This window comes from Danio rerio, chromosome 13 (assembly GCF_052040795.2).
Source record: "Danio rerio strain M-AB ecotype USA chromosome 13, GRCz13ab, whole genome shotgun sequence".
Classification (NCBI taxonomy): Eukaryota; Metazoa; Chordata; class Actinopteri; order Cypriniformes; family Danionidae; genus Danio; species Danio rerio.
In genome coordinates, this window is record NC_141033.1 from 29,714,939 (window position 1) to 29,733,427 (window position 18,489).

The window sequence follows — 18,489 nt, forward strand, 5'->3', positions numbered from 1 at the left end:
TAGACCTTCACGTGCCCCTTTGTTAGTCACCCTGTCCTGTGTGCAGGTGTATTTATCACCAAAGGAGATGTGGGAGTGGGAACAATCGTGGGATCTGCTGTCTTCAATATCCTCTGCATCATCGGAGTGTGTGGGATCTTTACTGCGCAGGTGCTCTTTAGTTTGCACATTAACACCCTCAAAAGCTTTTCACACACAAAGGTGTTTCAGACTAATTAAAATGAAAAGGTTTCTTTGTCTCTCTTTCAAATAGCATCTTAGTCAGCATAAACAAGGCAGCTCTGAAAAAAAATAAATAAATAAACTATTAAGACATTAATTGACATTCATTTAGGCAAAGTTAACACTTTCATTTTAACTCTTTAACTGGCCCACCCAGAAAAATATTTTTGGATATCATTTCTTAACTTTCTTAACTTAACACACTTAATGCATCAATGCAAGGTATCAATCTTTATTAAATGGTTGATTTGTCTGTTTATAGCGAAACTACAGGAATTAATACATATATTATGAAAAATATGAAAATATGAAGTGTAAGATCAATTAATTTAAAAATATAATCAAAATAAAACATTTCTGAATAATAAATCATCTTTATCTTTTTGAAGTATGCCATAAAATATTTTAGATTCTCATTAAACATGTTTTTTTTTTTTTTTTTTTTTTTACAATAAAACCAAAATCAAGTGTAGCAGTGCAACAGGATTGTTTGTTGGATTTTTTTGTAAACCAACAATGCTGTGTGTGTAAACCTAGGGAGACCCGGAAGGTATGACCCTGGAAGACATGATGGTGGGGAAAAAATAAGTGGGAGAAAAAAATGAGTGGGAGAAGAAAAACCAGAGTGATAAGAAAATATATATTTTTAAGTTTTTGCGTTTCTTCGCAAAGATGTTTTTTTCGAGGGAATGCAAATATGCTTTGTGAGGAAATTGTAAAGATGTTTTGTGTTCCCTTGCAAAATAGTTTTTCCACAAACACTTCCTGTTCAATTCATACATGTCAACTCTACCCTTTTTTCAGGATTCTCCCGTGTTTTACCGTTCTATCCCACTATTATCCTATCATTAACTATTTCCTCATATTTGTCATATATTTGTAATCTTGAAAGCACGCCAAAATTAATGTAAAATGTCTGCATTCACTTTCTTTCCAGTAAAGCTGTGCAGCGATCATCACCCTTCACATGCAGCCTTTGTACAGTCCATTTAAAGTGACACCTCTGTTATCAAACAAGCGAAGAGTGGTAAATTAGTCTCTTGTTCTGTTTTGATTAACAAAGGTTTCACTTTAGGAATGCACAGATCTAATGAAAGCATTTGATTACTTTAGTTACTGTTTGTGCTCATTTAAGGGAAAATGAGTTTTATTTAAAATGTACACACCCAAACACACACCCAAATTCCAAAATGTCCCACTCTTTCGCTCTTCTTTAAATGGCATGTACAAAAAGCTGATCTGGGATCAGTTTATCATACGGAGTGCGTTGATCGCTGCACAGCTTTGATGGAAAGAAAGTGAATGCAGACATTTTTATATTAATTTCAGCATGCTTTCAAGATTACACATATATGAGAAATATAGGAAAATACTTAATGATGGTAGGATGATAGTGGGATAGAATAGTAAAATACGGGAGAATCCCATAAAAAAAAAATGTTAGGGTTGACATGTATGAAGTGAACAGGAAGTGTTTGTGGAAAAACGGTTTAGCAAGAGAACACAAAACATCTTTGCGAGGGAACACAAAAACTTTAAAATAAATATTTTTCTGTCACACTTTTTTTTCTTCCACCCATTTTTTTTCCACCATCACGTCCCTTCCGGGTCTTCGCATAAACCATTATCTAAAACACAGTCATTCTTTAAATAACTTTAACATTTTTTTTATTTTAAACAGTCAAATATGGTCAACCATTTGGTAGAGCAGGCAGTTAAAGGGTTAAGTCTGAATTAATGTCAGTTAATGCACCTTCATAAACACTAATAGAATCTCTACACTTTTGCAGTAAGGCGTTATTTTCCTTTTGCCAGTCGACACAAGTGTACCAAACGAACATTATTAATTCTCTGCTTCTGTGCAAGGTTGTTTTAGAGATGAATGGGGTGACCTGTGTGTCCCCCCTACTACACCTCTGCACTAGAAAAGCCATTACTTAGTGTCGACTGACAGTGAGAAGAGCGCAGACGGTTCTCAGAGGTCACTGAGAGTAGCTGATGAGGTCAGCCATGTTAGCAGTGGAGTTGCTTTTTTTCCATCCTGTCCTCTTTGCTTTCCACTTCATTCAGTCATTCACACTGCTTTGGTTTAACCTCCTGAGACCCTCTCAATGTTAAAGAAAAGAGGATACGAGGTTATTGTGTCTTAACTGCTTTAGTTTTTTATTGTTTTGTTTATTTATTCTCCCGGTTTTCTCCAGTCGCTGTCTGGAAGAGGAAAGTCTGCTGTAACACTGTTGTTTTTCATGTAATGCTAAAATGAGAAAGAAACCTATGTAATAGTAATCATTGAATTTTACTGTAATATAGAACATTTAATACAATCTTGGCAGTTCATTCTGCTGTGGCGACCCCTGATAAATTAGAAACTAAGCTGAAGGAAAATAAGAATAATACAATGTTTGAATTTAATGTTTTTTTAAATATTGTTTCATGTAACTGAGCTAAAGCTAACTAATAGTGCAAAGCTGAATAAAGTCAATTATATAAAGTAAAACATATACTACCAGTCAAAAGTTTGGGGTCAGTACAATTACAATTTTAAAATAAGCTTCTCCTGCTCACCAAAGCTGTATTTATTTAATCAAAAATACAAAACAAATTGTAAAATATAAACACTCACTGGCCCTTTATTAGGTACACCTGTCCAACTGCTCGTTAACACAAATTTCTAATCAGCCAATCACATGGCAGCAACGCTATGCATTTAGGCATGTACACATGGTCAAGATGATTTTCTGTAGTTTAACGCGAGCATCAGAATGGGGAAGAAAGGTGATTTTGGTTGACTTTGAACATGGCATGGTTGTTGGTGACAGACGGGCTGGTCTGAGTATTTCAGAAACTGCTGATCTACTGGGATTTTCACTCACAACCATCTCTAGGGTTTACAGAGTTAATGGTCTGAAAAATACAAGATATCCAGTGAGCAACAGTTCTGTGGGTGCAGATGCCTTCATTCCGGATTTCAGAGGTCAGAGGTGAATGGACAGACTGCTTTGAGCTGATAGAAAGGCAACAGTAACTCAAATAACCACTCGTTACGACTGAGGTATGCAGAAGAGCATCTATGAATGCACACCACATTAAATCTTGAGGCAGATGGGATACAGCAGCAGAAGACCACACCAGGTACTGCTCTTGTCAGATAAAAACAGAAACTGAAGCTACAATTCACACAGGCTCACCAAAATTGGACAATGGAAGATTGGAAAAATGTTGCCAGGTCTAATGAGTCTCGATTTCTGCTGCGACATTTGAATAGTAGGGTCAGAATTTGGCATCAGGAACATGAAAGCATGGATCCATTCTGCCTTGATTTAACGTTTTTAGGCTGGTGCTGGCGGTATAATGGTATGGGGGATATTTTCTTGGCACACTTTGGACCCATTAGTACCAAATTGAGTTTCATGTCAACGCCACAGCCTACTTAACTATTGTTGCTGACGATGTCCATCCCTTTATGAACCCAGTGTACCCATCTTCTGATGGCTACTTCCAGAAGGAGAACATGCCTTAAAGCGTGTATCATCTCAGACTGGTTTCTTGAACATGACAATGAGTTCACTGTACTCAAATGGCTTCCACAGTCACCAGATCGAAATCCAATAGAGCACCTTTGGGATGTGTTGGAATGGGAGATTCTCATCATGGATATGCAGCTGACAAATCTGCAGCAATCAGATCTGTTATCATGTCAATATGGAGCAAAATCTCTGAGGAATATTTCCAGTACCTTGTTAAATCTATGCCATAAAGGATTAAGGCAGTTCTGAAAGCAAATGGGGCTCCAACCCACTACTAGTAAAGTGTACCTAATAATATATATATGCACGGTGGCGCAGTGGGTAGCATAGCATGATCGCCTCACAGCAAGAAGGGCTGGGTCAGTTGGCATTTCTGTGTGGAGTTCGCATGATCTCCCTCCAGTTTCCCCCACAAGTTCAAAGACATGCGCTATAGGTGAATTGGATAATCTAAATTGAGATTATCAAATGAAAAAAATGAGAATGAAAAAAAAAACACATTAAAAAAATAACAAAACTTATGAGTTAGTCACTGAATCATTAGTTTATTTGATTTGATTTATAACTCATTCATTCTAAAATGAAATAAATGGCTCTCTTTTTCTTTTGTTCACCCAATTTCTCACCAGTCAACTGTATGACATGTTAAGTATGTCTTGGGTGAGTGCATTAAATGCATTTACAAAAATAACACATGCGTCGAATAACTAATTAAATTAACATGTTAAATCTACAGGCGTAAAAATCCATATTTATTTTCATGTAATAATTTATTCATATTAATATGTATATGCAGTACTTAGCATTTTAGCATTTTTGTTTTCATGGCAAAATTAGCAACCTCTATTAACGATTGAGCAAATCATTCCCAAATTGGCACAAGGCCACAAGACACTTATACACTTGCACATAGAGTCCATCAGAGTCAAGGGGGAAAACACATCTGCAACAATGGTGCTTCTGGTTGCCATGGAAACACCAAGCAAAGCCTGTCACCTGTGGTGTAAGTGAAGCGGTGCTGGCGTGAGCGATGGCGCATTACTTCCGGTGCTCTGACGTACATCAATGCTTTTTATGGAAGGATCGCCCTCCACAACATGACACACATTCAATATGGATTACTTCCTGTGGTTTGGCTAGCTGGATTCAGTACAGGATGTCACATCCAAATATGGTTCCTACTTCATTCATTTCCTTTGGCCAATTCCAATTCACTCACTTTCATGCAGCATTCTGAAGTTTGCAAGCCTGGACTGTCTAACTTTTGAAAAATAAATAATAAATAATACATCTGGAAATAGTCACAGAGTACACATTATGTAAGGAGTAAAGGCATGACAAGCACATTTTAAAATCCTTTAATACCCGGGTTTGCAACTGGGAGACCGTGAATGGATAAAAGTATGCAATATTAATGTGTGGAAAAGGGATGTTTTGAACAGAGCTCCTATATTATTCTAGGCTGTATTCATACTTGACACGTTTGGCTTGATAAAATCAAACTCAGATATGATTGCTTTATTAGTTTGGTTCAGTTGAATAAGTGTAAGCTCTGCTGTCCAATCCTTTATGAACACTAAATAAGTAAACCAAGATGCTGAAAAGATTGAATTCAATTGAATTTGTTTAATTTTATAGAACTTTTACAATGTAGATTGTGTCAAAACAGCTTTTAACATATAAGATCTAGTAGATTGAAACTGTGCCAGTCCAGTTTTTAGAGTTGATGTTCAGTCTAGTTTAGTTCAGTTCAGTGTGGTTAAAATTTCACAGCTGAAAGTCCAAACACTGAAGAGCAAATCCATTGATGCTCAGCTCCACAAGTCCCAAACCAAGCAAGCCCGTGGTGAGGAACGGGCTTTGACCAAATTGACCAAAATGAAGGGAAAAAAAACCTTAAGAGAAACCAGGCTCAGTTGGGCATGAGCATTTCTCTTCTGGCCAAACTTCCTGTGCCAGTCTAGGTCTGCAGTCTGGGATAAATGCGGAGACTCGTCTCTCACTGGGGTCTTTCAGGAATTAGTCTCATGTTCTTCAATCCTCCATCAGCTCAGGATATGGCCTGGTCCAGGATTATGGATACCTTGGCATCATCTCTTCACAGGAAAAGATGGCTCCGAATGTACTCTGCTGCATTATGAATGAAATAGGAACATGAAACAGACCAAAGACATCTAAACAAACCATAAATTAAAACTGGACCATAAAAAGGAAATAACGTTCAAGCATACCAGTTTCCTCCACATTATGTTTTTAATTCTTCTCACTACAGTTCAATACAGATTTCAGAAACTGCAGACCTTAATACGGGGCCAGCAGAAAAAAATTCTGTCACTGTTTTGACCTTTTTATACAATTTATTAGCGATTGACAACTTTTTCAGCTGATAAAATACAGAAAAGTCTTGTTTTAATCTGTAGGTTCAGTTTTTAAAAACTTCCATGTGAATGTTGTCATCAAGGACCAATATTATCATTATATCAATAGAATATTGCTTGACTGTCTGCCAATCAGATTCAAAAACCACAAAGAACTGTTATATAAGTAAATATATCAAAATATTTACGATTCTGTCAATATTTTAACCGATTTAAAATGCTGCAAAAAAAGGTTGTATGCTGTACAATATATTCATAAAGTAGTAGTTTTCCATATGTTGTGCTATGCTATTATTTTCCCTCTTTATTTATGCTTTTAAAGTGCATTATGGGACCTTTTTCTTTCTTCCAACAAATTTTAACCTTGAAAAGTTTGAAAAGGTGACTTTTGTTTACTTTTTTAATAGTTTAAAGTGATATATGGGTTGGGTTGATGTAGTATATTACAGTACAAAAACCTTGTAATAAAGTGACAGTACATTTCCTATCAATTTACAGACTTATTTTTATATAATATTAATTATACTTTATATTATATTAAACTACTAAAATGTCAATAAAAGTCCCTGTGTTTAACTGTAGAGTTGATTTTTCAACAATAAAACTTGACAGACCAGAGATCTTCGTACCATAATGCAATTCACATCCGCAAATAAATAGATAAACTTGTTAATCACAAAATACGCAAACTGTTAATTAACAGATCTTTACAGTGTGATTTAAAAATCATTATGAATTGGAATGAATGGAAGAATCACAGTATTCCTATGTGTAATGGAAGTAACAGACAGGAACAGCATTGTTGAAAAAAGTTCAATTCAAGTTTTGCTTATTTTATTTTTTAATACCTGCACTGTCCAATCAGATTCCGTCCTGCCTAAAAAACACTTAAAGGGACAGATGTAAAAACTGTAATGAAATAAGCACTTTTGTGCATTGTTGTGGTCACTAATACGGTCATCTTTGTCATAAGAGTTTTTCTGTCTGAACAGTCAGGCCTGTAGCGAGCCAAGTGAAAGGTGTGGTTCTTTTTTTTCCAAAAGTGGACCTTTTTGCAGTTATTCATCTCATTTTCTATTTTATATTATATTTAAACACTGCATTTAAAGCTGGATGTTAATTAAATACCTCATTTCTTCAATTTAAATGGAGTAAGTTCACAGTACTCATATAGATTATTTTTTAACTCAAATGGTTTGTAGAAATCAGTTTCCTCAAATGGTTTGAGTTGCCTTAACTTAATGGGTTTTACAGTACTCAGTTGGTTTGAGTTCTCTTCATTTATCGGGTTTTGCTGTGCTCAAATTGCTTCATTTATTCAAATAGAGGACAGTACTAATAAAGTTCAGATTTTGAACTTAAATGTTTTGTTGCATTCCCAGAAATGGGTTGCTGCTGGAAGGTCATCCACTGCGTAAAAACGTGCTGGATAAGTTAGCAGTTTATTCTGCTGTGGTGACCCCGGACTAATAAAGGGACTAAGCCGAAAAGAAAACGGATGGATAAATATTTTGTTGCAATTGGTTTCCTCAAATGGTTTGAGTTACCACAACTTTTGGGGTTTTACAGTGTATATTTATTACATCCTATATCATAAAAAAAAAATTAAATCTGTTTTAAAGTTTTAAATTAAAAAACTGTAGCCTACTCTCATTTAGGCAGATAACAAACTGGCTGGCACATTTAACTTTCCTCAGTCAGAATTTGTCCATAAAAATAAATAAAACTTAATAATAATAACAATAATAATAATGTACAGCTTCACAATTTTTCTAGCCTCTCTTGTGAAAAAAGTATATTTGCTAATTCATGGATAATAACTGCAATAGCCAAAATAGTATTTCAATATATAGATTATAATATGAGCCGCTTTTGGTGCTTCAGACCTTTTTAATGGTCATTTTAGTTTTAGGAATAAGATCCAATTTTTAGTATAAAAGTTACTTATAAAATGTTTTCTCTATTTAGCAATAAGAAAGTAGCAAAAGATGACTTCATTTTTGTCAGATTGAATGTGTTCTTGCACAACTGAATGTTGGACTCATGAAAAGTATCTGTTAGACTTGGCTAAAACTGATTAGCTGAAGTCACACTGACAGCCGACAGAGGATTCCACTTGATCTTAAAGCCTTTTTCGATGGGTTATTTTAAACATTTATGATAATATAGTAGTCTAAATAGGACAAATTAGCTCAAGTATGGGACAAATTTTGGACCTTTGTCAATGGGGGGTTGGTCTTCCGAACCACCCAAACCCCACCCTGACTATGGACCTGACAGTCTTTTATTGTGTGTGTTTGGTGGGTAATAGTATAAACCATCTCTTCATTACCTATTCTCTCTCTCCTCTGTTGATACAGGCGGTCAGGCTCTCTTGTTGGACGTTAATGAGAGACTCTACGTACTACACTATCGCAGTGGCCACTCTGATCGTGGTGAGTACAACTTTAAGTGGCTTTTCATGCTCCCATGTTGCCTTTGGGCCTCCTCGCGCAGCAGGAGAGGAGAAGCGAGTGGCTCTCCCATGGGGCCCATGGCCTGCAGCAGGGGCCTCTTTATTTGCCCACACTCTGCATGTGTTTTTCAAGCAGATGAACAACAAACACAGATTAATAGTACACAGGACATCGAGTATTGGAGATTTTACTCAGACCACCTCATTAAAAATTGGATTCACTGGAAGTACAAACTGCAGTGCAATAGTTTATACTGTTACAGTTGAAAAATGGCATGCCTCTAACAATTTACTACATTAAATGGTTTTAAATTTTTGATTTGCATGATAGCAGTGTTTATGATTTTGTTTTGTATATATCAGACATATGTAGTAGAGTTCTAATATGTAAATGTATGAATATATATATATATATATATATATATATATATATATATATATATATATATATATATATATATATATATATATATATAAAGGCTACTGCAGATAATGTTATTTGTCACAAAATATATTATATTATATTATATTATATTATATTATATTATATTATATTATATCATATTATATCATTAGAGATTGCTATACACAGACGCACAAAAAAAAAAAACATCAAAGAAAGGTCAATTTAATGAATAAAGCCTCAGGGCTCAAATTACAGTAAGATAAGTCTGCCCTCTGGTGGTCATATGTAATGATTCAGGAAAAAAAATGAAGGAACAATTTGTTCTTTTTCTGTATAACTAAAACTTTTACTCTTATCTTTTTCTTCAAGTTCATCTATGATGAGAAGGTGACATGGTAAGGTCATTTACACCTCAACATATTCATTCATCACATTACATGTTTCACGTTCTGCCTTGTATTTAGTCCTTTTTTCTGCTTTCTCTCCTCCCAGGTGGGAATCGCTCATCCTAATAGTGCTGTACCTGGTTTACATTTTAATAATGAAGTAAGTTCTTCTTTATTCTGTCGCCATGGAAATGTTTCATTATTACACGTATTCATTGCTATTCGGATCTACTCCACATCAGTAAATTGCATCACTGCTGATTTTATTAACTCTCCTTCCTTGGTGTTAATCAGATTTAACTCACGGGTGGTTCATTTCATCGAACGGCGGAAAAAGAACCCTGCAAATCTGGGTAACGGCACAGCCAGTAACACAGACATCGATGACGGCTGCGACGCCACAGTGGTGCTGCTTAAGAAAGGTAATAATTCAATACCTCGCAGTAAGAAAGGTAATATTACAGTACATGTTTCATATGAATCATGTCATGTGTGCAACTGCTGGCTCTTCATTCTAAATTTCTGCTCTGCTGTTCTGTCCATTAGCAAATTTCCATAGGAAGCCATCAGTGCTGATGGTGGACGAGCTCTTGTCTGCATATCCTCATCAGCTGACCTTCTCTGAGGCAGGAATGAGGATTATGATAACCAGCCATTTCTCTCCTCGCACGCGCCTCACCATGGCCTCCAGAATGCTCATTACAGAGGTCAGTAATTGAACGTGCAAAATTCTCCCACCCTAAAATACTGTACTGTACCAATCTTTCATTAAAGTTGTCCTAAAACTATTGAACAACACCCATCCTTGTCCTATAGGACAATTTTTTGGTTCACTTTGAATGCCGTCTATTGTAGTTCAGTTTATTTAATTTAAAACACTTCCAATGCAGCCTAGACCATGGATGTCAGACTCATTTTCACTGAGGGCCACTTGCGTATTGCAATATTGGTTCCAAGGGGTCTTAAAAAGTAAACTTAAAAAGTTTAAAAGTCAATTTAGAGAAATGTAAGGCCATTAAAAAGAATTTAAAAGTCTTAAATGCTATTTTCTATCACCATGCTAAAGTTTGCCTGAATTTATTCTGCGAATGTCAGGATGCTGTGTAGTTTATGAAATTGGTAAAACCCTGCTAGATTTGATGTCATGCTGCTTTGTTTACTGAAGTAACCAAGGAAACACCATTATTCCTGCTGTTTTACGCGCCACCTGTTGGGTTAGCATTTTTATTCAGTATGTGAATAATGTTTTAGTCAAGGATTAGTTTCTTACAATCACTATTTAGTAAATATACTATATGTTATAATATCACCAATGTTACCAGTTGAAACCTAAAGTGGCAGTAAGGTCTTAAAACCTACGGAAAGAGTCTTAAAAGGGACTTAAAAGGTATTGAATTTCACTTTCTGTATATACCCTGTAGATCTGTGAGACTTTATGAATGTTACTGCTTCTTAACACACAATTAAACAATTATTATTAATTATAGCATATTAATTAAAAAATTCAACCAAAACTGAAAATTCTGTCATCATTCTGTCACTTGTTCTAAACCTTGATGAGTTTCTTCCTTCTGTTGAACAGAAAAAAAGATACTTTGAAGAAAGCTGGAAACATGTAACCATTGATATCCATTGTATTTTTATAGATGTCAATGGTTAGCATTTATATTATATATATATATATATATATATATATATATATATATATATATATATATATATATATATATATATATATATATATATATATATATATATATATATATATATATATATATATAAAATCTTCGTTATTCAACTGATTAAAGTCTCGCATACATGTTTGCAACAACTTGAAGGTGATTAAATAGTAAAAACATTTTCATTTTTGTGTGAAATATCCTTTTATATAACAATTAAATACATGTATTTGTTTGAATGTAACATAGGTGCTACTTCTCTGGGTTATGTTGACCCACATGATCAAAGTAAATAACAAAGACAAAAATCATAAGACACTAAACTACTGTTCTCCAAAACTTTGTCACCAGTGTTGGGAAAAGTTACTTTTGAAAGTAAATACAAATTCTGACTTTTCAGAACTTACAGGCTTTTTTTGTCTTTTTTAAATGAAGGAGATCTGCAATTAACAATGCATCATATAGCCTACACTTTTATTTACCATAAAAAAGAAAACACATCAAAAAAATAATAATGTAGGATAATTTTTTTTCTAAGAACTTCCTGACCCTTAAGCTAAATGCTGTATATACAGGTTAAAGAAAGTGTAAAGCAACATGTTTGCTCCTTTTTTAATATGTGTCTTAACAGTGAAGTACAGTCACTGTCCATTGAGACAATCTCCTTTTCTCTTTCTTTGATCCTTTCAGAATAAAAATAATAAATCTGTTCCTGCATTCTCTCCTTGAGTGAGGGATTCAGCACGACTACATTCATTTTAATTCAGCTATTTATTTTTTTATGAGCTCATTAATCAAACTAAGATGCAACTCTCATTACATTTAAAAAAAAAAAAGTTACTAATTTATTTAAAAAATAATTATTTTTTAAAAGTAATGCGTTACTTGTTACTTAGAAAAGTATTATTATTACGTAGCTTGTGTTACTTGTAAAGCATTTCCCCAACAATGTTTGTCATCACATTTAAGAGACCGTGCTTAGAAACATAATTCGGAGCTGCTAATCAGTGACAGATTGGACATTTGCCAATTTCATAGCCTATAAATCCTGCTTAGACGAGTGTTATGTGAAAACACTGCCATCTAGTGACAGAGGGTCACAAATCAAAAATGCATTATGAGAGATGGTAGTTTATTTTTAATGTACCATAAAAAACGCATGGACGCATAATGCTGGGTTATATTTTACTATATATTACTTGTGGGATACTTTTTGCTTTTTCGCCTAAGTTGAATATATTGAACTTGTGTGGAAGAAATAGCTGCTGCATTTCACATCATTTGGCTGACATCAAATCATGATGCATGTTTTTTTTCCACTTGATTTGAAGACACAGTGCAAAATTTAAGTTCAGAAAAACAATAACATCTGTACAATTTATTTTTTAAATATTTTCATTATTCTTTTATTAAAGTTAAACCTTGTCTACTGTAATATCATACATTAGATTGTTGTAATCGTAAAGGTACAGTAAATAGGTTCCATTACCATTCGGATATATAATTTCTATGATAACTGTATAAAAATTACTAGCCTGAATACAATAAGTATAAATACATTTGGACAACTGATGTAGCCCAATAACAGCAATTATTTTAATTATTATTGCATTACTCCTGTAATACTGTATAATACTTGTCATGTACATTCATGTGTACAGTATATCTCACAGTTATTCCCCAAAAGCATGGTGTTGTTACTTTAATACTACTACAGTAACCCCAAAACAGTGGTGAATGTCATACTAGTGTATGACGTGTACATGACAAGATGATTATTTTTAAAGTGTTGCAGTATAAAAAACATGTTCTGTTGTTTACTCAGGCTGATATGTTTGTGTTTGTGCAGAGGCAGCGGCTGATAAATAGTCGTTTTAGTAATGGTGACTCTGAGGTTACTGTAAAGATGCCAGGAAAGCGCGGGGTGGAGAATGGACTGGCAGGACCGGACCGAGGCCTAAATGGGCGGAAGGGAGGTCACCACGATGATGACAGAGGTGGAGCTGAAGCTGGCACTGACACAGAAAATGAGAACGAAGACAATGAAAACAATGAGAATGATGAGGAGGAAGAGGAGGAGGACGAAAATGAAGGACCATATGTACCATTCCGCTGCCCAGGTACATTTACAGCATTAGTGATGAGTGATAAAATACTCTGCCATGCATTTAGACAAAATTGTTTTCAAAAAGGTTTTTTAAAATATCTAAAAGTTTCTGTCACATGCTATTTTTTAAAATCTTTTTATTGATCTTTTGTATGATAATGTAAATTAAATATTGAGGTGTAAACAGTAATGTATTGTCCCTTGTTATTCCCATACCTTAACCTCTAATTCATTACCTTAATTACCAAAACAACAATTAATAAATATGTAAATACATAAATACTAAAATAAGTACATTAAATACATAAATAAGAATGAAGATTTGGTAACAAAAGGCTCCATTTGTTAATGTTAGTTACAGAATATATTACTAACATGAACAAACAACGGATGAAATAAATAAAAACTCACAATGCGTTCACTAATGTTAAGAAGCACAACTTTGGTTTTTATTAATGCATTAGTAAATGTTGAAGTATTATTAATAAATGCATTCATTCTTAGTTCTTATTAGTAAATTCATAAAATCACATTAATATTTGCTTTAATTTAAGATTTAATGCACCAATCAAAGTAAAAGCAAATAAGTGTTTAGATTTTACAAACAATGATGCATATAATTTATCTAACATTCTCCAAAAGAGAAGAAAATGATTTGTAGAAATCTTGACATTTAATGTTAAAGAATTTTACACATGAAACTTTTTTTTCACTAAATTTAAATAACATTTTGGCACTATTCATCTATTTTCTTTTCGACTTCGTCTCTTTATTAATCTGAGGTCGCCACAGCCAACTTATGCGGCATTTTGTTTTACACAGCGAATGCCCTTCCGTCATAATAGTATAATAAAACTAAAATAAATAAGTAAAAATTTGTTACCAAGGAAATATATTTATATAACTGGAATAAACTTCATAGACATATAAAAAAGTAATAAAAATACAAAAATAAAAACGCTAATTAAAATTAAGATGAAAAACATAAAAATAAATTCATTTAAAACTTACAAAAACATGAAATGTTTCAAACTATAAATAAAAAACTACATTATCTACTACATTATTGGCAATGATGCTAAAATCCGATCTACCTGCTTACACTGCAGACACGAGGGCACAGAACCGATTTATAATGGACACATCTGATCTACCTGCTTACACTGCAGACACGAGGGCACAGATTCGATTCATAACGGATACATTTCCACATATGAACAAGGCCTGAATCTGATTTGAGTAAATCAGAATCCATGTGATTTTTTTCCTGCTTACACGTACAAGGACCATATCTGATCTGTGCCACATGACAGAAAACAAATCGGAATTGAGTGACACACGTGGTAAATGCAGCCTTAGTGAACATCTTTCTCTTTTTAAATCAGAATAAAGCACAAACTAATGTCAAATTTTAAAATCAGCAAACAAATTGAGTCATACTGAGAAATATAAAATATCTTCAGCCTACAAGTAAAATAATAATAATAATAATATTAAAAATATTGGTTAAATTGCACATACAGTACAGTATGTCATTAGAAAGTGTGACATGCTGGAACAGAACAAGCACTCAAAACTCCAAAAAGAGTTAAACGAGTAATATTAGCAAATATGAATTGAAGCATTTAATACCAGGTTTTCAGCTTCAACCATTAGATCTGCCCTTCCACAAACATTTGCATGACATTGAATGCCAGTGTCAGGTAACAGACTGGTGACTCAGATGATGTCCTGATCTTGTGCAGGTGGAGGCATAAATAAGCTAAAGTGGCTGCTGGCCTGGCCACTCAGTATGCTGCTGTTCTTCACCGTGCCCAACTCTGCCAACCCACGCTGGGAACGCTGGTATATGGTCTCCTTCATCAGCTCCACCATCTGGATCGCTTTCTTCTCTTACATCATGGTGTGGATGGTAAGGTTTGCCACACAAATTTTGATTATAAATTCTCAAACTTAGAAATGATTTTTAGAAACATTCAGTGAGCTGTCAAATATGTCATGACAGGTTACAGTGATTGGTTACACTATGGGCATCCCAGATGTCATTATGGGCATCACCTTCTTGGCCGCTGGCACCAGTGTTCCTGACTGTTTGGCCAGTCTAATTGTGGCACGGCAAGGTAAGAATGAATTATTATGTGTTTATAGTTTAGCATAGGTGGCACGTTGGCTCAGTGGTTAGCACTGTCACCTCACTGAAAGAAGGTTGCTGGGTTGAGTCCTAGCTGGGCCAGTTGGCATTTCTGTGTGGAGTTTGCATGTGGGTTTTCTTCAGGTACTCCAGTTTCCTCCACAGTCCAGGACTCGCACTATAAGTGAATTGGGTAAACAAAATTGGCCTTAGTATATAAGTGTGTGTGCATGTGACAGTGTATAGCTGTTTCCCAGTACTGGGTTGCAGCTGGAAGGGCATCTGCTGCGTAAAACATTAGCTGAAATAGTTGGCGGTTCATTCCGCTGTGGCGACCCCTGATAAATAAGAGACTAAGCCAAAGGAAAATGAATAGACGAATGAATGTTTTAGCACATTAGTTCATTGGTGCCCACACACTTTTTTAGCGGCACTAGTATTTTTTTCAGTTGATTTGAGATTTTTAAAAAAGGTTTTGTTAAATAGTTTTAAGCCTTGAAACAAACCACCCAGTTTTGAGGTGAATAACAACATTACAAACTTTTTGAAGCAAGGAAATACTGTAGTAAATGTGAAGCTGGTCTTTTATTGCATGGGTATTTTTTGGCAATATCCATACATCAATTAACATCAAAATATATATACATTTTTTATTTTTATTCCATAAACAATTAGGATATTAAAATCAAGTTCCATGAAAATGTTACATTTTCCTACTGTACATATATCACAAATCAAAATTTGGATTATAGTTTACTAAATTTTCAAAAAGTTGTATTTCAAACATTTAACAGTTTTGATTGGTTTTGTGGTTATAAAAAAAAACAAGACTGGCAGACTGGCTAAGAAATGAAAACTCTTATAGCATATGATGCCTTTAATATTTTCCATTTAACTCTCCAGTATCTCTCTGTCTTTTTCAGGAATGGGTGACATGGCCATTTCCAACTCCATTGGCAGTAACGTATTTGATATCCTTATTGGGCTTGGTTTGCCTTGGGCCCTTCAGACACTGGCCATTAACTATGGCTCCACAGTAAGTGACAAATGTTGTATATATCATTATTCTTTCATTAATTGGTAAATGTTTTAAGAGCATTGCCAATTTACAAATTAGTCAGTTGTTTGTAACTTGTAGTCATGCTAGTTTAAGTACTAGGAGATCTTAGCAAGCTTTTGAAGGGGGCCTTAAAATGACTTAAAATAAAATAAGAAAATAATTATTAAATAATAATATCTAGTATGAAAATGGTTAATTATTTTTAAATTTGCTCAATTACATTCAACATTCTGAAGGCACATTTGTTTCCCACAACAAGTCAAAAATGTATCAAGACTAAACCGCATAATCTTACATAATGACTTTCATAACCGACAACAAAAACGTGTGATCTGGCTTGGGCTAAAGTGGGTCAAAGATTATGATTAGTGATTTCTGATTTTGGTGTTCTGATTTATGTAAGAAACACCATCAAATTATTTTTGGTAGATAAATTACTGCTACACTAAACAATAAACTCATAAAAAAAAATTCAGGAAAAAAAAAACTGCATATGTTCTAATGCAGACCATTTTATGCCCCCGGGCCACATGCAGCCCGCTGGACTTCTTTAATCGACCCGTGTAAAGTATTTATTTAATTTAAATTCAACCGCAAACAGGGCCTTGCAATGTGCAGGTCTGATAATGTGAGTCAACAAAAAGCAACTTTGACATGTAGGGTCTTTTGCAAGCTCAGTTTCGTTATATCAAATGGAAACGTGCAGGTTCAGCAGGCAAATAAGAAGGCATGCACATGCAGTATGTCTAGCTTACATTTTCCAGACGTCACGTTTTAAAAAATCTAAAAATTTCAGTATGCCACAAGCGAATCATGAGTTGGGAACCAACCAGGCAGCTTCACACTTTGTATAGAATTACACAATAATAAAGGTAGACTAATTACCTCAGATTAACGATTTAACAAATGCAGATACAGATCCTCTCTCAGTGATGATCACAACATCACATATCCACCTCACAAAATTAACCTGACTTCAGTGTACTTGTTCAGCCCAACACAGGCTAGAATTCTCTCACTGAACATAAAAAAATAATTAATGAATGAATAAATTAACAAATAAATAAATGATCCCACTTTATATTAAGTGTCCTTAACTACTATGTACTTACATCAAAAAATAAATAAGCACAATGTGCTTACTGAGTTTATATTAAATTTGAGAACACTTGTGGTGCATTTGATTTAGGATAGAGGTTGGGTTATGGACAGGTTTGGTGGCATGGGTAGGTTTAAGGTGGGTTAAGGTGTAAGGGATGGTCAACAGTGTATTTACAAATGTAATTACAAAAGTTAATTACAGATTTAATTACATACATGTATTTAATCAAGCATAAGTACACAGTAAATACATGTATTTACACAAAAAGTACATTGTAACAAACTATTAATTCCTGTGTTAGTACAAATTAGTTAAGGCCACTTAATATAAAGTGGGACCAAACAAATAAATAAATAGATAAATAAATAAATAAATAAATAAATAAATAAATAAATAAATAAATAAATAAATAAATAAATAAATAAATAAATTTATAGAGTTAAAGAGTTTGTATGAATGTTTATTAAATAGTTTTACAGATTTTTTTTTTGTAACCCTAACCCTAAAACAAACAAACTGTATTGGTCTGGCCCTTTAAAACCACCCCAGAGTCTAATGTGGCCCCTTGGAAAAATGAATTGCTCACCCCTGTTCTAATGTATTGGAGGGAAGTGGCATAATATTTTTATTAAATTTTTATTGTTTTGAAACTTAAATCTTTTTGTCTTTGGCCCAAATATAAAACTGTAGGAAATTAGCAGGAACAATTAAACATCTAATTTCACACAACAGGCAACTGGTAAACAAGCAGAAACTTTGACAAAAAGAAAACAATCACTCAAGAGTCTCTGTACATAGTTGTCTACCTCTGGCTTTAACTGAACACACATTTAGAGTCTCGGTAGAATAAACAAAGATCTTTGTTTGAAACAACATGCCAACATTCTCCATCTGAAAGCTCTAACATGTCTTTTATGCCTCTCTCCCCAGATTCACCTAAACAGCAAAGGTCTGATTTTCTCAGTTGGGCTGCTGCTGGCATCTGTGTTTTTGACGGTATGTGAGAGCATTTGAAACAGTTTTTTCGAACAAATCT

General features: G+C 34.2%; 1 protein-coding gene and 1 long non-coding RNA gene across 6 annotated transcripts in view; one reads left to right on the forward strand and one right to left on the reverse strand.

Annotated features, from left to right (window-relative positions):
- The window catches only part of slc24a3 (solute carrier family 24 member 3), a 162,644-nt gene that overhangs the window by 139,501 nt on the left and 4,654 nt on the right, over window positions 1–18,489 (forward strand). For 3 of the 5 annotated variants that reach the window (XM_087279479.1, XM_087279480.1, XM_087279477.1), the window contains 11 exons: window positions 47–150; window positions 8,488–8,562; window positions 9,358–9,383; window positions 9,481–9,534; window positions 9,669–9,796; window positions 9,921–10,081; window positions 12,903–13,173; window positions 14,906–15,072; window positions 15,166–15,280; window positions 16,215–16,327; window positions 18,384–18,449. In XM_087279479.1, the coding sequence (XP_087135605.1) occupies window positions 47–150; window positions 8,488–8,562; window positions 9,358–9,383; window positions 9,481–9,534; window positions 9,669–9,796; window positions 9,921–10,081; window positions 12,903–13,173; window positions 14,906–15,072; window positions 15,166–15,280; window positions 16,215–16,327; window positions 18,384–18,449 (1,280 nt within the window). Of the gene's footprint in view, window positions 1–46; window positions 151–8,487; window positions 8,563–9,357; window positions 9,384–9,480; window positions 9,535–9,668; window positions 9,797–9,920; window positions 10,476–12,714; window positions 13,174–14,905; window positions 15,073–15,165; window positions 15,281–16,214; window positions 16,419–16,532; window positions 17,467–18,383; window positions 18,450–18,489 lie in introns of those variants that run through there. The other 2 variants (XR_015506009.1, XM_087279478.1) reach the window with 2 other exon arrangements.
- Window positions 11,885–14,089, reverse strand: LOC147841089 (uncharacterized). Its single transcript, XR_015506049.1, has 2 exons — window positions 13,854–14,089; window positions 11,885–13,785 (listed from the first exon to the last, which is right to left on the reverse strand). It is a non-coding gene; the product is annotated as an uncharacterized LOC147841089 (long non-coding RNA).